The 22361-nt window shown below is 49.1% G+C and overlaps 2 protein-coding genes across 2 annotated transcripts; one reads left to right on the forward strand and one right to left on the reverse strand.

The window, feature by feature from the left end:
- Positions 1 to 4129: 4129 nt before the first annotated feature.
- plcb2 (phospholipase C, beta 2) lies at positions 4130 to 17411 on the reverse strand. Its single transcript, XM_037487118.2, has 32 exons — positions 16236 to 17411; positions 16026 to 16103; positions 15471 to 15539; positions 14729 to 14869; positions 14330 to 14409; positions 14168 to 14221; positions 14006 to 14081; positions 13829 to 13929; positions 13330 to 13490; positions 13097 to 13243; positions 12838 to 12995; positions 12080 to 12162; positions 11836 to 11920; positions 11206 to 11449; positions 11041 to 11123; positions 10854 to 10950; positions 10682 to 10766; positions 10482 to 10606; positions 10246 to 10397; positions 9843 to 10007; positions 9628 to 9727; positions 9410 to 9514; positions 9185 to 9249; positions 8963 to 9053; positions 8462 to 8866; positions 8142 to 8325; positions 7572 to 7701; positions 6773 to 6837; positions 6317 to 6361; positions 6182 to 6239; positions 5256 to 5339; positions 4130 to 4330 (listed from the first exon to the last, which is right to left on the reverse strand). Exons 1-32 carry the CDS (start codon positions 16317 to 16319, stop codon positions 4151 to 4153), a joined length of 3780 nt encoding a protein of 1259 aa, XP_037343015.2. The 5' UTR covers positions 16320 to 17411; the 3' UTR covers positions 4130 to 4150.
- Positions 17412 to 17894: 483 nt separating this feature from the next.
- Positions 17895 to 19915, forward strand: LOC119227922 (putative transmembrane protein INAFM2). Its single transcript, XM_037487119.2, has one exon. It carries the CDS (start codon positions 18486 to 18488, stop codon positions 19113 to 19115), a length of 630 nt encoding a protein of 209 aa, XP_037343016.1. The 5' UTR covers positions 17895 to 18485; the 3' UTR covers positions 19116 to 19915.
- Positions 19916 to 22361: the final 2446 nt, after the last annotated feature.

Genomic DNA, 22361 nt, shown 5'->3' on the forward strand with positions numbered 1-22361 from the left:
TGATCTCCCATTCGCTGAGGATCCGGGGAGCCGCTCCTCTGAATACCTGATCAGATGTTAGAACTGGTGTCACGTCAAGGTGTTACCCCCCCTCACCCCCCCCCCCCCCCTCCACCTGCGGCCCTAAATGTCTTAATTAGCCACCGGGGGGAGAGAAGGCACTTTCAGTGACACCAAAAAAAAAAAAAAAAAAAAAGAAATCAACAGGCTCTTTCCAGGAACACCTGTTAATGGAAACAAAACACCGGGTCGAACTCCCCCCGGTAACTCCACTTAGCTTCCGCCTGCTAATACATTTGTGCATAAGGAGCAGAGGGGGGGGGGGGGGGGGGGGAGACGGAGTTCATTTGGGAACCAGATTTAACGAGGTCCGTTCGTTGTGACTCAAAGGTGTTTCCAAGCCAGCGACTCGACATGCCCGTCATCCTCCGTGGGGGCCTCCCTCCCCCAAGACAGGATGACCACAGTTTCAATGCAGGTTTGTTAATGTGGGGAAAATACTGTGTAGTTATATAGTTTTTAACTCTCCAACCTGATGGGATGGAAGATGTCACCACTGTCACGGGCTCATTTCTTTTCTTCCCTTTTGTCCACATTTCCAATCGCAACAAAAGGCCCACTTCCCCCCCCCCCACACGTCACGTCTCGGCGGCGGGAGGTGACGCCTCCTGCTGGGACCGGAGCTGGGACTCCGGCCTGGAACAATCGCTCCTCCCGTCTGCTCGCCTTCCTCTGATGCTCCTTTGATTTGATAGCAGGGACACGGTGGTCCCGGGCTGGATGGGGCACCGCGTGCGCCTCCCCCCCCCTTTCCAGGAAAAGAGGTAGCAGCTGGCCCAGCCGAGCGCTCGCATCGCCCCCGAGGTGGGTGCGAGGTCACGTGTTGCCGTCCCACGGCAGCAGAGCAGCCGCCGTCTTGTCAGACGAACCCTCCGACCTTAACGAGAGGCCCGTTGCTGTTGTTCATAGCGTTTTATTTCCTCATCATCAGTTTTTTTTATTTTTTTTATTTCTGTCACAAGACCAAGGATGGCAGAGCTGGAGTGAGGACAATTACATGGAGATACTAGGGTTGCAGCTGAAGAGCATGACAGCACCCCGGGGGAGCTGCCACACACAGGGGCCACTGACGTGCCACTGGCCGTGAGGGGATGGGGGGGGGGGGGGCCCTTCTCTCATCAATTAACGCCCTCGCCAGATGGTTAACAGTAGGCAGTTGCCTCAGCCTTTCGGATGAAGGAGGTTTTAATATCAGCTCTCAGATTGAGGACATTTCGGACAACGGTGAATTAGCACCTGCAGTGGGATTGGCCCGTGAACTTCAGAGGGGGGGGGGGGGGTATCCCAAATCCCAAATCCCAAAGTGTAAAGCAGCACAGCAGAAGAGAAATGCAAAATTGTAATGCAGAAAGAATTTTGGTTGATTTGCATAGACAACAAAGAGTCATCTAATGAATTATGTACCGATGGGAAGATGCTATCTGCATGAGACGTTACAGCTCCGGGGCAACGCCAGCAGCGCGTCTCTTAAATATGGCGCATCATGAGTGTTCCATTCATGATGAATTGCAGGAACTATCATGACCGCATCATAGCTAACTACCATCATCGGGTACAAATTTCTATTTTCCAGCCGGTCTGCAAACCCGATGAGGCTCACGCGGCCATTGTGTTTAGTGCTACATGCTAGCATGCTAATACACTAAACTAAGGTGGAAAACACACTAGCGAAACATCACGTGGTAGGAAACGGATAATTTGTGTTTTAAATGTACAAAGTCAATATTTGTATAAATTAACCTCAAAATCAGGTGTCATATACACACTTATATACGCGCTTTTTCAGAAAACTGAGGGGGAAAAAAAGCACCCGCAGGCTTCTGGACCATAACAGATGGCAGGTGTCATTTCACCTCACCTGATGCCATGACTGCTGCCACTCTTCATCAGGTTCCCTCAGTGTATCGCTGAATGGGCTTCGAGTTAAAATAAACACGTTTTTTTTTCTCGTTTTTGCAATCATCTTTTTATTGAGTTAAGATGCTATGCACGCGTCTACGTTTTAATGCGCTGAACCGGAGTCAAAGATGGCAGCAATAAATCACCCTCATTTGGCACCGTGGCATGAATTTAACAACAAAACAAAACAAAAAAGCCGGAGGATCAGAACTCAAGAGTGCTGTCTGACGTGGGCTCGTGGCACGTGGCCGTCTCTCCGAGTGCATCCTCAGCGCACGCGGGGGAGTTCATATTTGCATCACTGAGAAGGTGGAGGTCCTCGGCGATCACGTGACACGGAGGAGGAGGTGACCGTCTGCAGGGAAGTGAGCCTCCTGGAATATGAATTTGTCTGCTCACCGGGGGTTTGAATTGGTGATTGTGTAAAGTATCCTTGAACAAGAACCAACCTCCTGCAGCTTGGTAACAAAAAAAAAAAAGACAACATGCAAATCCTGAATAAGGGAAAACAGTGTTTTATTGCAATCTCCTCTCCTGGGAAGGTTTTTTTTTGTTTTTTTGTTTTGCTCTTTAAAGTCAGTATAACGCATCCCACACACTGATTCAACGCAGGCGCACAAGCACACACGGATGCAGCCTGTGACGGTGCAGCTTCAGCAGGTGGTGTGTGTGTGTGTGTGTGTGTGTGTGGGTGGTGTGGGATGCTTAATACTCACCCAGGGTGGCATCCGCTTCTCGTCAAGATGCACCGCGGATCATGAGCCTCCACCTCCTGCGGGTCAAGAAACAACAGCAGCAGCGAAGCGCTCCCATCCTCTCGCGTGCTCTCGCTGTTCTTTGCTGTTCTTGAATTGAGACTTTCCATTGCAGGGTTTTTATTCTCTGTCATTTCAGTTATTATAATAGACAGCCTGCTAAAGAGAAAAGCCTCTTCTTTTGATGCTGCTGTATTTTTCTCTGCAGGACTGTGCCATATTATATGATCTTCTCTCTGAGTACATCTAAATGGATTTTATAACCACTTTTAGGTTTAAATATTATGGACATAATTTACAGACACCCATCAACATGTAGTTGCATGTTTCATTGCATATTTCAATCTGTAAGACATTCATCCTACATGTAAACCCCTGGGCAGGGAATCTGATAGATTCACTTCTTCCTTCTCCCACTCTCTGGGGATTCTAGCGAACAATGTGAATTTCATCTTAGCGTCTGATCCGCTCGGGGTAAATGTTCCTTCCTGCTCAGGCCTCCCCTCTCCAGCTGGTACGAGCTTGTTTGTCGACGTCTTGGCGTGATTCAGGACTGACACACACACACACACTTTGGTTTTTTTCCTCGGTGCACAAGCTGCGTCTCCCAGCAGTCGTTCCTTCAAAGATCTCCTACTTTTAAATGTCACTCATGTAATTCGATTCAGAGGACTGGTGCCACACAGAGAAAAGGAAGCGCAAAGTGCCGGCGGGTTGCTTTCGGTCAGTGAGTCACGGGCTTTTTATTCATCAGCAAAGGTTGCGCATTTCTTTCAGGTTTATTCAGAATTATTCTCGTTGTTTTTTTTCCTCTGGTCCACGTGCCGTAAAAAAACGAGCACTTGATCCGGCACCGATCTCACAGTATTTGGAGAGAAGGGTAATTATGTTGCTAATATGAATAATTTGGGCCGTAATACACGTAAAGTGAAAAGAAAAGTTTATTGATTACAAGAGCAGAGGATACAGGGGAGAAATTGATGTGCTAGTGCTGCCATTCCCATCACCATCACACCATTGTTACATTAAAAATGATTTTTTATTATGTTTTATAACTTTCTTTACTACTATAACACATTTCATATCAGAAATGAATGTTGTGAAAAAAAGTGTGAGAGACGGAGTCACTGTCCTCACTCTGCCTGCACGTCATCAAGAGAACGTACAGCAGAATTAAAAGCTTTCAGCGGTGGCCTTTCATCCGGAATATATTTTTTGGCTCATTAAAAAGCAACTCACGTGTCCAGGGGACATCTACACGGATATGATTATGGCCTTAATGACTCCCCAAATAGCTCCCTCTATGACCAGCTCCTTCAAAACAAAACCCACACAGAGCTACGTTTCGCTACTATTCCCCAGTTATGATCAAACCAGGTTTAAAGATGTAAGTTTCACTGTGGGCGGGGGGGGGGTCAGGGGGTCAAAAGGCACGCCTAGCCCAGGAAGACGTCCGCGTAGACGCCCGCCGCCTCCGCCGCCGCCTCCTTCGTGTCTCCGGCCTGGTCGACCAGTTGGGGGAAGTGAGCCCCGAGGCAGGCGTTGACGGCCTGCTTCACCTCGGCCGGCAGGGCCCTGAGCTTCTGGTGGTGCTCCTGCAGAACCTCGTTGTTGAGCTGCCGGACAAAAGGGGCCAAATCTTGGTCACCAGTTAGGAGCCCGTTGACATTTCTGATGGGCGGTTTCTCCTCATAATCCTCTCTCTGAGAGGAAGGACCAGTTGAAATGAAGAACACTTCAAACCCGAAGCTGGGGAACTGGCTTGAGCCCAGCGCATTGATTTCAAGTTATTTACGGAATAATAATAAGAAAAATGTTTCAATACTCAATGCATTTTTTGTTAAATACACAAACATTTGCTTGCATGCTAAAAGAAAGATTTCATCCTTTTTCATAAATATCATTAATTCCTTCCACGGTGCCTCTTGGTATCAAAAAGTTAATACTGTTAACACACCATCCATCTGGCATTCACGCCTCAAAGTCTGAAATACCCAACACCTTTTTTTCTCAATAATAACCGCCAAGATTTGACCAATTCAGAGCAAACGCATTGTCACAAAATTGGCCTGACATCATCTCGGTCTGCAGCAAACTGGACGCGTCTGATCGCTGATAGAAAACAGCGCGGGTGGACGAGGAATGTTGCAAAATGCGAGGAATCGTTGCATCGTTTGAACTTTGCCTGAATCCATCACATTTTAATCACCTGGTCGTGGTTGACTCGGCTCACACCTTTAACTCCCTTGGGTCAAGGGGGCGTAAACATTTGGGAATATTCCTTACCTGTAATTCAACTATAACTTCATATTTTAGAAATGGCAGAAATCAGCTTAAACAAGCAAGAACCTGTAAGAATTGTGAGGAATTACAATGTGATGGTTACCAATTAAATGATGTCTCGATTAACTAGCCTTCATTGATCTTCTGGGTCCCAGTTCACCTCCTAAATGACTTTAGTTGTTGCATTTAATAAAGGGTTACATGTCAGTGCAGCCACTCATGAGGGTATTCTGTGTGTCCTGGAGTCGATGCGAGTACCTGATTAGTCAGCGTCTTGATCTCCTCCAGCGTTGCGGCCTGTTTCTTCACGAGAGTCTCTTGCCGCGGGCTGCAATCTGCAGACTGTCACAACACAACAGAGCACAACATGCGACTACTGCGACGAATCGGATCGATCCGCGGGCTCGATGCCACCCGAGTGAGCGAGAGATAAAGGCGGTTAGCGCGTCTGGAAGCTGTTCTGCTCGTGTTTCTCCCTCCGCTTGTGTGTGTGTGTGTGTTTGTGTTTACATCTAGAGAGGAACGCACCCACGGGACGCAACCTGAGCGACGCAATCAATACAGTCGAGACGCGTTGTGCCTTGTGTGTCCAGCTCAGTTCCCGCAATCTTCATTCGATACGGAGGCCTCGCTGCGTTGAGGACAGCCAAAGGGGCCCCACAGAGGTGAAGTGCAGAGGTGTGAGTGGGTTCTGCTGCTTTCCACATGATGGTGTGTGTGTGTGTGTGTGTGTGTGTGTTTGAGTGCACCGTTCAACATTGTGCGCTCATCCCCGATGACGCTCGCTGTCTTGGTCACACAGAGTTTAACACGCGTTGAACGAGTCAGTGGGCATTACGCGTGAAGGCCGTGAAATGGATTCGGTTTTAAGGTGCATGTGCAGTGACGCACGGCAGCGTGCAGCCTCACGCGCTTCCTTTAAAAGACTCATTTGACGTCTTGAGATGTTTCCCTCTCGCAGAAGCTGAGCTGTTGGGTGGATTTGGTTTCGCTGTGGAGACAGATCTAGGCTACAGGTGCTCCCCCAGGTTACAATATTCATGCTGAACTAAGCTAACCAGCTGCTAGCGCCGGGTTTAAGGATTGAGATTTTTATCGATCTTCTCAGAGAAAAAGAATGAATTTTACATACTGAACGTATTCAAAAGGTCTTCTTTTTTGAATGAATTTAAAAGACCACTTACTGTACAGTCAGACTGACTGGGCTCATCCAACACCTCTGTGCTCGTTCCCCTTTTCAACCTGAAAAAGGACAATTATCAATTGGAAGCCTGGCCACGCACAAAGTGACTTCAGGGAAGGTCGCGCTGTGAACTTACTTTGCTTTCCCCGAGGATGAACGTGTCTTCTTCTTATTCTCTTCTCTGACCAAAGGTAAAAAGACAAAAAAAAAGAGCCAGGGACTCGATTAAGATTCTGAAAATGAAACAACGGGCCCCTTCGAACTGAAGGTGACCTTCTTTCTTTTCAGTGGGGTCACTGCTGTTTAAACACCTGTTGGACCATGCCTGCCCCCCCTGAGACAACCACCTGCCAGCTAGGGACTTGGGATAACACACACACACACACACACACACACACACATGCACATCCAGGGCGCCGCAAGCCACCCGAGGACATCCGGAAGGCACATTCATCGAAACATTTGATTATATTGTCTTTGGTCAAATGTTTCACCTGAGACGACACACACACACACACACGCTTCACACAAACGGTATCACATCAAGACCCCAAGACACACAGACCGCGTGTCGTGTGCGCGCGCTACACACCTCTCCAGGGTCTTCAGTTCCATGGCGTGTCTCTCTGAGGCCAGCTCCAACAGTTTGGCCAGTCGCTGTGACCACGTGAGAAAGAAGTGACGGTTTGTATAATTAAAGTCTCTCCGCAAACAAAAGCTTTGCATGAACTTTGAAAGGCGAATTGAGGTTAAAAAAGACCACCTGAATCCATTGAATCTGATGAGCGAAGTGAACAGATTCAAATATAGGACCCGTTGTTTTGTTGGGAGTCACATTTCTCTCGGACATTCTGACTGAGAAAATTGGACTTTGCTCGAGATGTTTCTTTGTCTCAGTATCACACCTTTGCGAGATGGTGGTGACTAACGTTGGCGGTGTTCGCCCAGGCTAATTCTTTGACGTGGTGCTACGTCTGCTAGCTACGTCATTATCTAATGTTAGCAGAATCATTTTATCATGGGAACACAACCCAATCTGCTTTCATGCGTTCACTCCACGTCCACGACACGTTCGTATTGTATAATTGTGACGTGGGTTGTAATTTTACAGCATTCTTTAGAGCGTTTCTCAATGCAACACTGAAACAAGGGAGATAAGTTGCAGGGTGTTTAACCAAAACGATGAGCAGATAGACAGAAAACAGCTGCAGAATCGACGACAGAAGATGGCAATTGGAGTTGCCACTACAAGCGATGTTGTTCCTCACAATCAGTTCTTCTGCAGGTTGCTCTCCATCACGGCTCCTTTTCTTTCATTTGAACGGGAGAAACTGAATTCTTAACAATGCAGCTCTTAAAGCTTATTAAGTTTTGAGCGGCATTTGACTCACCTCCGTTGCACACTGCTCCTTCCTCTTCTTCAGGTGATCCTGCTGCTCCGTCCACAGGTCCTGCAGTTCCACCCGCATCTTCTCCTTCTGCTCCTGCACGCGCTCAGAGTCAAATGTGTCTCCCCCTCCCCTGAAGGAAACACAACATGATGCAACACGGCGGAGGGGGGGGGGACACGTGCGAGGGAATAGAGTTCATCGATCTAACAGCCACAATCCTTACAGGTTACAGGACTTAAAGTGCAACTGTGCGCTCGCTGAAAACACAGATTACAGCGATTTGACCTTGAATAACCCGTTTTTGTCCTGAGAGATGAGGGTGCAGCACCCAGGGCTATGTAGCCAATATTAATGTGGTCGTTCATCCTCTAATTCCCTGCTTCAGCTGGAAAAACACATTAGCCGACGGATATTTTCCGTGCTTTTTGCAAATATAATTTCATTATTGACCAAATGACCAAAACAACAATTTCATTAGTGGGTAAGAAGCAACACGCCGTGGGATCCACTCCGTACTGTCTTTGGAGACATTAGAACCTGACAAATTGGAAATAAAAACAATCTCCTCACTCTTTTTTCTTCAAAGACGCTTTCTTTTTGATGGCCTTGAACGCGTCCGAGTGTTTCTGCATCAGATCGTCTCCCTTTTTCTGACACTTCTTCTCCGCCTCTCTCACGTCTCTCTCCTGACGCTTGACGACCTTCAGATAGTTCTTGTGGCGTGTCAGTTCTTCAACGGTCACAGTCGACGGCTCTGCAGCACAAACACACCACGCCCTAAAACTTCATTTTATCAAAGTCAACGGAGAAAGTTCTGAACAGGTTCACGTCCCTCCTCCTCCACCGAGAGGGCAACGGTGACGTTGGGGTGCCGCTTTGGGGCGTCATACCTTCGCTGGACGGCGGAGACGGGTCACCTGACCCGACCGACTGCGGGGCCACAGCGGCGGGCCCTTCGGCGGCCTCCGGGCCCGTTGCGTCACCCGGAGCCGGCTCTGGGGTCGCGGGGGAGTCCTTCGCCGGCTCCTCTTTGATTGCACAAGGCGCCTCGGCCTCTTGGGCCGCCTCCTTCTCGGGGGCCGAGGCCTCGTCAGGCGAAGCGGGGGCCTCGGGGGGGGGTTCAGGCGTGGGGATCTCCGGGTCCGCGCCGGCATCTCCGGCCGCAGGTTCCGCTGCAGTCTGTCGGGCGTCGGACTTGTCCTCGGCCCCTCCTTCCGCTTCTTCCGAGCTCTGAGCAGAACCGGGCGACGGGTCGTCGGCGTCAGCCGGGGGGGCAGGTTGGGACGCTGCCGGTTCTACGAGAATGGACCTTCTTAATACAGCAAATAAATAACTACGTGAAGAGCCGAAATGGAATCTACGAACGGCGTCCCGTTCGCGGGCCTCGTTACCTGCAGCGGGGGCCTCGCTTCCCTCGGCTGCGTCCGCTGGCGTCTGAACCACAAGAGGCTTCTCGTAGGGAGAGACGTAGTCGGAGGACGACTGCGTGGGCACAAAAAAAAGGGGACGAGTTCACGACGTGAAGGTGGCTGGTGATGCAGCAGGAGGTGAATCGGTGCTCTTTCAGGACCGAGGACGTCACTGAATCAAGTTGACTTTGGCCTTTTTGTTACCTCCTTCGGGGCCTTCGTAGTCTTCTCCGCTCCCTTGGTTGGATTGAAAAGGGCATCGGTGAAATCTGAGGTGGAATCAAGCGCGTCAGCGATTCACACTTCAATTAAAGATAAATGTAAAAAAAAAAACGAAATGCTGCCGAGCTTTAACAAATCACAAACTAAATCTGTCTCCTCCCTGACTCGCTGCAACCAAAAAGTTAAAAAGCTAAAACATCCAAGCACCTGCAAAGGCTGCCGGGATGTAGTCCTTGACCTCGATGTACACAAAGAGCGCGGGCAGCGTGAGCGGCATGTTGCTCTCACTGCGCAGACAGATGTGATGGAAACCTGCGGGCCGTCAAACAAATCCCTGTGAATTTCTTTTTCCGAAAAAGGAGGCAGCAGCAGCAGCAGCAGCTGCTGCTCTCATCCGGACCAAAGGTCGTCTCGGGGTCACTGACCTGACTGGATGGCGTCCAGCGGAATAATTCTGTGCCCCAGGAATTTGCCGTTCTCCTCGTGGACTACGATTCTCAGAGAGGCCATTTCTGGGATGAGGATCTATGACATAACAACAACAAATAAATATCAACAACCCCAACTGCAGCGGCAACACAGTGTGTGTCTGTGTGTGTGTGTGTGTGTGGGGGGGGGGGGGTTGTTTACTGACACACACCTTCTCAAAAACAAAAGGCTCCTCGTTCCACACCGGGTTGATGGCGTTGGGCGTGGGGGACCATTTGGTGCGGTACTTCTTCTTGGGGTCTCCCGGCAGGCCGATCAACTCCACCTCGACGCCCGTCTTCACGCTCTTGTCCGACAGAAACTGGCCTGAGTAGATCTGCGGGGGGGGGGGGGGAGGACACAGTGGAACATCAGTCTCAGCAGGAAGCTGCTCACACACACAGAAGCGCAGACTTGAGACACAGAATTGCTGAATTTAGCAAAGCACGGACAGCGATACACATAATACACTACTTTCCCTGCAATGCGACCCCATGAATGGTCTTTGGGGATTGGAAACGTTGACCTTGCTCCACACACGAGGGATAGTTCGTGACAGGGGGCCGTCCACCTGCCTTTATGGTCAGTGTGCTCGCGATGACCGTGTCGATCCTGTCGCAGAAAGGGTCAAACTTCTTGTCGCCGCGGCGCATGACGTCGTGCTTGAGCAGGTAGCCGGTCCTGCCGTTGAATTCAAACAGAGCCATGTTGAGCTGCATTGGGAAGTCTGAAAACAGAAGAGAGAGGACGTTGGCGATGAGGCCCCAGCATATTTCCGCTGACTATCTGCGTGTGGTGTGCTTGTCTCTACCCATCGTCTGGTAGTTGAGCGCCACCATCTGGCAGCCCACGTTCCAGAAGGGCCGGGGGCTGTAGTTGGACGAGTCCATTCTCGTCCCTTTGGGGTAAATCCTGCTCATCTGCCTCTTGTTGTATCTGAGAGAGATGGTTCAGGAAGCTGTGTGACTCAGCCCATCCAACACAGGGTCGCACAGCACTGCTAAAGGATACTCAACAAACTCCACAGCAGTCTTGGAAATCATCGCCTCCCCTCTGGTCTCCACAAAAGATGAGATGACGTAACTCTTGTTTTTCTCTGTGAAGAAAAAGGGGAGAAATGCAAAACCTCCCTCTGACCTCGACGTGTTTACCTCAAAGCGTGCGTGAGTCTGGCCACATTTACTTCTGGCATTGTCGAAAGAGACAAATTTATGGGGTTGGATGTAGTTGACCAGGGACGACATGGCCTCGTAGGCTGTGACTTCTTGCCCAGCTGTGCCCTGGGGGGGGGGGGGGGGGAGATTGACAGGAAGTCAGCTGAAGCTCCAGCCGCTTTCGAGCGGGTGACGCGTGGCAACGAGACCGCGAACCTCATCCGACGTCTTCATTTTCTCCTCGTCCTGCTCCTCCGTGTCCTCTTGTTCCTCGGCGTCCTCCACAGCTGTCTCCACCTCTGGTCAAACATATCACGTCAGTGACACGTATATACTAATAATACAAATGACGTGAGGTGACGTGAGGTCAATTGAGTCCACCGTGGTTCTCCTGGCTGCACGGAGCCGGGTCGGCGGGGTCCTGGGGCGCGGCGTTGGGGTCCAGGCCGGCCGAGGCGGCAGCTGCGGCAGCGGTCTGGTCGGCGGCTGGGGTCTGGTCGGCGGCTGCCGCTGCCGCGCCGGTTTTCTTGGCCTGGGCCGGCTTTTCGTGGCTGCCCTTCTTGTTCTTGATGAGGATCTTCCCCATGAGCTCAGACGGGCTGGGGATCTGCTGGCCCGCCTTCAGCTGCGTGGTCCAGATGAACACAAAGAAACGTTGAAGAAACCTCCTCAAAGAGATGCTAATCTCACAGTAAGTAGACAGTCGCAATGATTCAACCATTTATTTTATTTTTTTGTCTCTTTAAATTAAACTCTTTAAAAACCACACACACAGGCAGACGTGGCCCCCAGGAGGCACTGGCTGTTGCTATGAACCACTTAGGAGTACTTTTTTTTTTCTTTCTTTCTAGCAGCGATAAGGAAGGAGGACAAACATAAATCTTCCATTTATTGCTCGTCGGGACACGTACGCTACAATGATCCTTTATCTAATTCATCAAACAAAGTGGTCTGCTAAGCACGCCCCCGCCCGTCCATAAACGCTATCTCCCGACAGCGCGCTGTACTCACGGGGTATTTGTCCAGCGGGTCGGTTAGCAGGGCATCCCCAAATATGGTTTTGCAGTAGTTGGCCATCTTCTCCTGCTGTTTAACCCTGAAACAGACCGGGAGGGACACCTGTCAGGGTCTGCGGGTGCTGCCCAGGGGAACAGAAGGGTTCAACATGTGCCGTCGCCTGATCACATCTGGAACACAATCGCTTCGTGTGGATGGCGTCACTCTGCAGCAGGCCACGTGAGCGCTGGGTTCTTACGAGTCGACGTGGTTCTCAAACGAGAGGATGACCGGATACTGGGAGGTCTTGAAAGCGCTCTCTGCGATGGCCTCGATTACGTCCTGTCATCAAAGAGACAGGGGCACTCTGGTTTGTAGGCATCTGGGTCCCTTAAATAAGCTGAGATGTGATACAAAATTCTCCCAAAACATTAAAAAGACAAAAACAGCTGCACAGCTGTTGCTTCTGTACTGAGCTTCAACCGTATCACATCTAGAGGCCGAACTGAGACTGTGGAGCCTTAAATGGAAGAGTTGAGAGCCACAGATTACACTCTTTAGCGCTCTAATGTGCACCTGGACATAAATAAAAGGTCAGCACTTTTATAGCACAAATGTATATTTTTCAAATGGGGAAGTGCATTTAAAGTGAAGGTACGGACAAAGGTGGTTAAGTATGCAAAAATATTGACTATTTGACCTTTAAGTCCATAAGATGAGCTTTTCAGCCCGCCGTTTAAAGTCTGCTATGCATGCACAAGTTCACACTGCATTTCCTGTTCATATAAATAGTGTAATTGCATTCCCTTCAAAGCCTTATTGTTTAGATTGAGCAAGATCAACATATCTGACAGATTTGATCTTATTTTTTCTGCTTGATTGCATTTTTTTTAACTCTCTATTGTACAACACTGTTCGCAAAGGTGCTACATCAATAAAAGTTATTATTATTATCAAGCAGGCCCAAATGTCCGACCGGAGCCAACCGAAGGCGTGCTAGAAACTACGTTCCACCACCTTGAAGAGTATCTCGGTTGTCATGGTGAAGCCATGAGTGATGATGGGCTCCTCCTCCGGTGGTTTTCCCTTCCAGCAGTCCAGCTCCAGGCAGCGGCAGCCGGACAGCAGGCACTGACGGTACATCTCCGGAGAGGACACGCCCGAGAACTGTCCCGCTGCGGCGCGACGGACAGAGAGAATAAACGAACGAATGAATGATGACCCTCAGCGACCCTCGAGGGTCCGAGCCATAGGCCTAAAAGCGGCGCATTGCGACCTGTCAGGTACGTGTTGTGGGAGGACTTGATGAAGTAGTGGGGTATCGGCTGAGTCATGTCCTGACTCTTGGCCAGCGTGTCCTGCATGACGACCGACGTCTCGGGCCCCATCAGGAAGAACAAAAGACCCTCCGGAGAAATCAGATCTGCGGGGGAAAAAAAAAAAAAGACGGTTAAAAAACGGAGGCCTTCCAGCCGGCGTGTGAGAAAGGCCTTCAGCAGAGAACCTCACTTCTGTTTGAATTGGAAGACACGGGTTCATATTTGTCCATCAGAGCCTTGATCTGATCCTGACGCAGGCGGGGGAACAGCTCCTCGTTGTGCCGCGAGTCCCTCTGCTTCTCGTTGAGGAACTTGGTGAAATTCTCCCTCGTCATGGTGGGCTTGTTGGAGCTGCGGGCGGGGGGGGGGGAGAGGCGCGACATTGAAATGAGGGCTATATGGGTAACGTGGTTCCTGCCAATCACGGCCCACCGCCTTCTCCCCTGAGCCTACGCCAGGTAGGTGAGGTGGAATCACTGCTTTAGTTCAAGTTAGATTACGCAAAGAAGTAAGCGAATGGCTTCACGACTATAAGAGAAATGTTTAGATGTTACAAGAAATGGTTTTCCACAAAGAGCTAGATATTGATGATAAGGAAGGTAATGACATCGTTTAGTGGTGTTTTTAGGGCTGTTCAGCCACATCAGAAGATGACCAGAGAAGCAAGGGGGGGAGGGGTGGGGACTCACTAAGAAGTGAAGATCTCATAGATCTCAGGCCGAGGGCACAGGTTTTGCAGAAAGACCTTGAAGGCCGCCTCGGTGAAGACATCGGACTTGATGGTGTCAAACTGAAAAGGAAAAACATGTTGTCTGCCTGATTTGAAAAGACAGCAAACAGTCGGACGGTGCCGTGCGTTTTCTAACCTTTCCTTTGGGGAGGTGTGCTGACGCCAGGGCGCTCTCCACCCTTTTCTTATCCGCAGGGAACATCTTGTAAATACTGATAAAAAAAACAGTGAAACGCAAGAGTGAGACCTTTCAAAATCTGTTTTTTGACTAACTTTACTCTCATAAAATGTGACCTACTTTTTTACTGGGATCTTCCCGTCCTTGTTGGTGTGAAGAGAAAGTCGGGTGTATCTAAGATTGAGCACAATTGCTTCGCTTTACCACATGATTGGACGCCTTAAGGGTGTTGTGCTCTCTCAGCGAGAATACGAGCTGTCAGATCACATGATGCTCACTCACATCTTCTCCAGGAACACGTATCTGCACGCATTGTTTCTCGCCGCGTTGTAGGCGACGGCCAGGATGTCGGTTGCCCAGTTCTGATGTGCAGCACAAACCGGGGGGGGGGGAACGTCGCATTAAAAGGTGAACATGAAACGTTGTAACCGCTGTAATCTGGTGTGACCACTAGAGGGCGCCCGCATGAGAGCGCCTCAGGAAATGAGAGCATGTTGTATTTGAACAAAGCATAAATTTCATTACAGTTGATTAAATACGGGAAATTGGAGTCATAAAGTCTAATGGAGACTAAAGGGAAGACAGAGGGCCCCTCGGCTCATTGCTCGGCTAAGAGTTATTTTTGGATCAGAGGAGGAGGATCGTCAACAGCGAAAAGGTGCCAATGACACACTGAGTTACCTGTGACACTTTGTCCTTGGAGGCAAAGAAGTTGTGGTAGGTCAGGTTCACCGTGTCCGGACCTGAGACGATGGTCAAAACTTTGGTGAGGTGGTTACTGTCCGGGAAGTCCATGTTGAACACGTTGCGAACCTTGGTGTGCTGTGAAAGGCAGAAAAAAAGTCTGAGTGGCCAATTAAAATTCAATTGGCTTGTGCCATTTTTTTTTAGTCATCTGCTTTGATTAGAGGTAAAATCCCATCTGGAGCTCTCGTTCTGCGGGAGTTTGTCCAACGCATGCAAATCTGCTGACAAAGGCACGCAAACTTATGCACGCGCACATTGAGACACACTCACGCGTTCGGCTACGACTGAAAACAGCGGCAAGGAGTCACAATCCTCCGCTAATTTACGACAATCCACTTCTGAAAAAGTTCAAGGCAACAGCTGGGGCGACGTAGTGCTCAGTTTTCACAGTTCACCTTTGACCCCTCTCAAGGGGTTAACGATGGCTGCATACTACAGCTCTCTGTGGTGGCCAGCGTGTGTGTGTGTGTGTGTGTGTTTTCGTGGCGGGGGGGGGGGGGGGGGGGGGGTTGAGTCCACTGCTGTTTTTGCATGGCAAATATGTCTCTTACACTAATGGCTGAGTTATGGGCTTGAAGCCCTATTTGCATGCCTGCGGGGATGATCACATAACAAACACACCGCTTTGACCTAATGGGAGCAGAGTAGTGCATTAAACGACAAACACTGCACTCACTTTGGGGAGTTTGGCATATTTTCCTGTTCTCGTGTCCCTGACAGTGGCCACATCCAGAAACGTTGTCTCCTGCAAACAAGAAGCAGAGAATCGTCTCAGTTCAACATGGAGGCGCCGGTCCGATGCAAGTCGTCCTTTTGGCAACTACGACGTTCACTGTGTTTGTGTGGGAAAACGTTGGAAGTGCGATGTCTGCTCTCTTTCCATTTGAAAACGAGAGAGAGAGAGAGAGAGAGAGAGAGAGAGAGAGAAACAAAGCACAAGTCCTCCACATCAGGTGCTTCGCCGCTCGGCTGCACGGTGCTGAGCCACATCAGCACCAATCGGTAATCTCCACAAGCTGCTTAGGCCGCCGCGCAGCCATCCCACCGCTTTGGCACATCCCAAAGTACTAAACACTGTGGATGCGAGTCCTACATGATGACATCTGTTTAGCAGGTTGTCATCTTCTAATGCACACAAAACAATTTGTCTCCATTAGCCACTGAGTGGAATTCGGCCATTCAACATGTCCCCACAACCCTGACACGTAATAAAAGGTTGAATATTAATTACCTTGCTTTGGTTGACCCAGTAAACGTAAAAACCTTTTGGATCCATCTTCATGGTGACAGGAACGGTTTTTGTGGAGTCCTGGATGGAGACAATGGAATTAGTTTTTAACGCATTGAAACCAGTTTAAACCTTAAACTGAGCTGTTCAGATGCAGATTTCATTCGGCCTGGTATTCAACGAGAAAGGACACTGCTGAAATGTGTCACTCACCTCGGACCACTTGGTGAATCGCTCTCCTTTGACCAGGTAGTCTTTGACCTCTGGAGGCTCCAGAAAGTACCTTTTCTTGTTCATTTTGTCCTTCTGGTTTGACTTTTGTGACAACTCAGTGCAACAATGGAAGTATATCCACCATGGTCGAAAGCATCGATGAGCTGATCTTTCCTTTCAGAAGATGCACTCACTTGAAGTCTGGTGCACTCGGGACACACCCCGGCAACTATGCATTGCAAATTTTGTTTGCAAAAAAAAAAAAGCTGGTAACTTGACTACGGGAATCCATTCTACCTCGAATCCCAACCCCTCGATTGAGCAGTGTTTGCAAAAGACGTATCTTGCTTATGTTATCGTGCATTTCTGCACCCCGGGGCAATGGTGGGTTTTCTTTCCTTTTGTCGTGACGCTTACAGAAGGGAAAATAGTGGAACTCGTCAATCATTTAGGAGCAACAACCATTTCCAGTAGTCCACAGAGAGGCAGCGGCACTGTGCTGTGTGGGATACTCTTTCTGTTGAGACTATTAGCATATAAAAATCTCAATATTATTCTGTGAGAATCAAACCACGAAACTCTTCTCCCGCCTCCGTTGTTTGGGATGATCGGTGATCTCTCACACGTCTCAAAACCTGTCAAATGCGTCACCGCTGGAGATGAAGTGAGAAAAGGATTTTCTTGTAGTCGGGTGAACTGAACCTTTAAGTGACAAGCGGTCATCGTGACGCATAAATGAGTCTGGGTTAAAAAAGACAAAACCTCACAATCTTAAATAAACTGAAACTCCTCTTCGGGCCCTGACTGGCTGAACATTTGCATTAGACATTGCACCCTTTTAAAGTCTATTTGAATGATATCCAAATGACGTGTTGTCACTGGTAATAAATGACACCACCTTGTGATTCTGGACAGGTGGTTGTGAAATGAACTGATGAGTGATGAACTGATGAGTACAGCCATTCTAAGTGGAGAATTTGAGTATGTGGCGAGCAGGGTACTGAGATTACGTCCATGGAACAAAGAAAGAAAAAAAAATCCCTCAAAAGTCACATCCTGTTCCTTTCGGGTTTTTTTGGTGTGATTGTTTTAATAAGAATAATGATTTATGTTGCATCCATCCCGGAAACCCCCTACATAACAGCTGATCGTCCTCCTCCCCCCCCCCCTCCATAAAACACGTAATGGATGAACAATCAACCGTCTCATCCGCTTATGCCACCTGTCACTCATCATCTTCTATGCTGACAGGCACACCTGTAACGGCGCTGCGTATAAATGGCCGGATGTTAGATGCAGGTGACGATGGTTCTACACTGAAAATCCTTTTTGAATGTTACGTTTAAATGTCACGTGTCTCATACCGGTGAATGTAATCGTGCCCTTCACTTAATTTCCCCTCTGCGGCTTCCCAGCGGACATGCGCACTGGCAAATCCGGGCGCTGTCCATTGTGCTGAAACGCCGTTGGTTAACGGGTTCATCAATGAATTGGATGCGCGTCACGTAATTCCCGGAATTCCGGTGAGACGGAATTCATCGACACTTTTCAAATTGTTTCATTCCCAACGGACTCCGCGCTCATCGGGAAGGGAAACACACACGCAGCGTCACTCGGACAAGGGTCCACACCCCCCTCCCCTCCACACACACACACACACACACACACACCTCCCTTCCCGGTACGTCCTGATGCGACGTGATGTGCGTGTGTTTGTGTTTTGGTTTCTGCACAGCTGCTGCTGCTTTAAGAGCCATCGGCCGCCCCCCTTTTCCTCCTGTATTTTTAGCCGAGCCAGCCGCCTCGTTCCCCGGATCAGACGGACGGCTCTGCGCCGCGTGTGATCCCACTTTTTTTTTTTTTTTTAAAAACGTTTTCAATACATCCAAACGTCTCCTGCGTAGCCCGGGTCTCCGTGGGGCCTGCAGCCAGCTGTGCTCCGGGAAAAGTCACATCTGTCCCGCCCGCCGCCGGATGCTAACAGCGCGTGATCAGCCTGTGGATGCGCGATGGTCATTACGAAACGCAATGCTGCACCGGGTACCGGGTATTAGGCACGCGCGCGTCTGCGATCGAACGAACCGCAAGTAGATCCGTGTAGCTGTCGGATACTTGTGCTTTACGGACGGCTCCGGGGTGGTCCTTCTCCTCCTAAGCAACTCTGCTTCCTGGATTCTCTTGGATTGTGGATAACAAGAAGCCTTCAAGACGGAGGGGGTGGTCGAGCATCGAGGAAAAAACAGGGGCAACATGAGAGAGCGGGACTTCATGCCCAATATGGAGAGGGGCAAACCGGCTACTTATACGGGGGACAAAAAGGCCAAGATGGCTGCTAAGACCAACAAGAAGTGGGTGAGACTAGCAACTGTTTTTGCATACGTTTTGTCCGTGTCCTTAGCAGCCATCATTCTGGCAATTTACTACAGCTTGATCTGGAAACCAACCAGCGCATCCTCATCCGCGGGGAAGCCAGGGGCGTCCGGAGAGGTCCCCCCCACCGCGAACACCTCAACCAATCATTCCAAAAGCAACAACGGGTCCGAGTGGAACTCCACGCAGACTGGCCTGTCGCCTCTCAACCTAACCAGGCAGGTCCAGACGCCGTACACTCACGCGTTTCAATGGGACGACCGAGCCGAGGGCGCCGGAGCAGAAGTCGCGCACTCGCGGCAGGAGGGGGGACACTACGCGCCCTCCAACGGGAGAACGGAGAGGCAGACGCGCGCGTCACCGACCGGCGACACCGCGCCGAGCGCCGGGGAGCCCGAGGTCGAGGAGGAGGAGGAGGAGGAGGCGCACGGAGCGGGCGACGGGGCCGCGGACCGGAGCGACCCCGAGCGGGCTGTTCCTCCAACGTCTGCCGGCCCGAGAGGAGATTGATCGGGCCTCGCCGCGCCCCCCCCCCCCTCCACTACAGAAACTCACCCTTCGAGGAAGGTTTCGGAGCCAGTGCCGCGGGTCGGATTACACACACAGGTCTTCGCTTTGAAGTCATTTCGCGGAGCCTCGTGGACGCGTAACTGCATTTATTAGCCGGCGTCTCGCAGACGCGTCTTCGATGAACACTGTTTCCCTACACTATGCGTTCTCTTTTTTTTTTTATTATTATTTCTTATTTTAGGCCATTAGAATGCCTTAAATCAACGCGTGTCTACTGTAAGTCGGACACTAAGCCGCGTGTGCGCGTGGGAAACACTTTGGTAAAGACACGGGCTCCACGGACGGGTTCGGTTTTTGCAGGACAACAGTGTTTCTCACGGGCTCACGGCCCTGAAGTATCACTGCCATTCTTCAGCTGGTCCACACTGAACTCTCTCATCTTACCATAGAGGCTGTGCTGTCTTTGTCATGGGTCCAATCCGGATTTTGCGTAGAAGAACCTCCGTTATTGAGTTTTGCTCAGGTATGTGCATATAACCATGTAAATGTATTGTGTATTTGGTCGTAGGGCGCCCATACATCTTTTGAGCCTTGATAAACTGTTAGTGTAGAGGATTTTTATTATAGGTGCAATATGTATAACTATATCACAAGGTACAAATAAACAATCCTTAGAAAACTATTCATGTGGTTTAGTAATAGATCTGTGTAAATAATGAATTCATCGCTGACATTAACCTGTATTTTAGTCAGAAACCACAATAGATAATATATATTCAAATAAAAAGTTTTTAAAAACATGATATGCAGACGTGGCTTTACATTTAAAAAGGTTATTAGCGTGAGGTGGAAAAAGAGCAGCCCTCGTGCACGGAACACAATCAAATCCCGGCGCAGGCACTTTAATCACGTGAGTGACCCGTCCAGTGCTCCATCAGAAGGACGCACTGAGAAGCGTTCACCTCCGTCAGCCTCTGCAGCTGAAACCCGCGTCACGTGTTCAACTGTAACGTGGAAACGAGACCTTCCACAACGCGCAGGCCTCTCAGCGGATCGATTCCAGGGCCCCGTGGATGCGAGGTGTAACACATTACGCAATACGGCCTGCTGCTATTTTCATCCAACTCCCTCCCTCTCTGAAGAAGACTCGTTTGTGTGTGTTTTTTTTTTCTTTCTTCAACAAAAACAAGCGTCATTCAACCATCGCGTAGAACACAAAGAGCAGGTCGATACCTGGCCCCCGGCAGCCATGTCGCACTGGTGCCAACGTGACACATTTACACAACCAAAGCCCCCCCCCTCCCCCCGACAATCGGCAGGTCTTGACGCATCTGTTCCCTTCCGCCGCCTCTCAGGCTTCTTCTGTCTTCACGGGTGGCGGTTTGAGGGGCGACCCGTTGAGTGGGAGTTCATCGGGTGCCGACAGTTATGGCTGGAGGCGGCGACTGAGCGAGGGCACGCCACATCTCGACCTTTGACCCTTAAAACCCGGTCGACCAGGCAGGAAGAATAAACGAATCGGGTGCGAGGTTAGAGGGTTCAATATGGGATTCGGTTGTGGCCACGCAGGACGCTTATATTTATCAAAACACTAAGAAAACATATTTGAGTGGATTAAAGTTGTGCTTTTCATACTTTTTACCTCTTCAGTTGAGATGTTTTGGTTGACGCAGAGACCTTTACAAACGAAGCCGGAGGAACGAAACGCCCTTGGACATACAGGTGTTTGAGCAAGTCATCGTCACAATGATTGTGAAATATTAACCTGAAGTCATGCGATGCAGGAGAATAGAAAGGGAAGCAATCAATGAAAGGGCAAAGGAGTAGTGTGGATATATTAGGATATATTTATATTTCATATTTATAAAATATGTCAAGGTCAAATGTGGAATGCATCGATCGATGGACAAATACACTGATTCACATTTTGTTTTATTAAAAAAGGGAGGGGGCCGGAGGGGGGGTGGGGGGGTGCTCGGGGCCCGGACCTCGCTTCCACTTGACCCACATCCATCAACTCTTTGTGGCTGACAGATGCCGTCACAGACCTCGGGAGAACATCATTGAAGAAAAACTTGATTTTAAAAAGGGGGGTGGGGGGGGGGGGGGGCGCATTTCAAAATGTGGAGTGTCTTTAATTGCCTCCAAATACGGGCTTTGTCAGTGCGACCAGTGCCACCACAGCTATGTGAAAATACACAACTCTAGTGAGAAAAAAAAAAGTTCAACTTCTGAGTATTAAATGACCCGGATCTTTGCAGCACACGGTCCATTAACAGTAGTGGAGTAAACACTGATAGTGGAGGGTACAATTATACTAGACCAGAATCTGATGATTTCAGACTGACGCAAGAGAGAAAAGGGTATTAGCAATATTAAATGTGGATGCAAGACAAAAGCAAATAAATACTTCCTGTTTCTTTTCACGGAGAATGAGGCTCCTGTCGTCACTGTGGACGGCCTCGGGAGGAGATAATTAAAATAGCAGCACCTATGGGAGGACCCACCCAGTGTGACGGCCTCCAAAGGGCTCATTTGAAACGAATCATGAAGGCAGGCTCAGTGGGGCCGAGGTGAAACCAACACAGGCCGTGGATTTCCGCAATGTGCTCTGTGTTTCTGTCACATCTGCCCTCGATTCCCTCCACCGCATGCGAAAAACTCAGCCTGCAGACAGATCCGCGGCGTTTATCGCAGGTGCAACAGTGAGAAAGGGGGAGGGTGAGAGAAGGGGAACGTGCAAAAACAGCAATGTTTAAAAGTTGGAGGAAAGATACTTAATACTTAATTGATGTTCTGTAGGCCTCTTTTCCAACTAATGTGCAGTAAATGAAGCTACGGTGCACATTGAGCTGAGATCACACACAATGTCAAATAATTTAATGAAAAGAAAGTGAAAACATATCAGGTAAAAGAAAAGAAAATGAAGACACAAAGTATTACATCAAAAAAGTTTTTTTTTTTAAATTCAAAATAATATTAGGTCAAAAAATGCTCTGGAAAAATAAGTCAAAATATTATGGTAAAAAAAAAATGTCCAATTTTTTTTTTTACAAATAAACAGTAAAAATAAGTTGTGTCTAGAAATGTCATGCAAAAAACAAAACAAAAAATATTAGGTTGAAAAATGTTTGTAAAAAAAAGTCCAAATATGAAAGGTAAAAAAATGTTTTTTTAAAGTTCTAAAAATATTTTAAAAGTCCAAATATGTCAGGTTGAAACATTTCATTAAAAATAAAAAGCAAA

This window comes from Pungitius pungitius, chromosome 14 (assembly GCF_949316345.1).
Source record: "Pungitius pungitius chromosome 14, fPunPun2.1, whole genome shotgun sequence".
Taxonomy (NCBI): Eukaryota; Metazoa; Chordata; class Actinopteri; order Perciformes; family Gasterosteidae; genus Pungitius; species Pungitius pungitius.

Bases quoted from the DNA above. Each gene is read 5' to 3' on its own strand.
- plcb2 (XM_037487118.2), bottom strand. From the start codon at position 16,319: ATGAACAAGAAAAGGTACTTTCTGGAGCCTCCAGAGGTCAAAGACTAC. The intron at 11,124-11,205 runs GTGGACTCAATT...ATGTTTGACCAG, and splicing joins GTGCAGCCAGGAGAACCACG to AGGTGGAGACAGCTGTGGAG. The intron at 5,340-6,181 runs GTAAGTGGTCTT...GTGTTGTGACAG, and splicing joins CCAGTCAGTCTGACTGTACA to TCTGCAGATTGCAGCCCGCG.
- LOC119227922 (XM_037487119.2), top strand. From the start codon at position 18,486: ATGAGAGAGCGGGACTTCATGCCCAATATGGAGAGGGGCAAACCGGCT.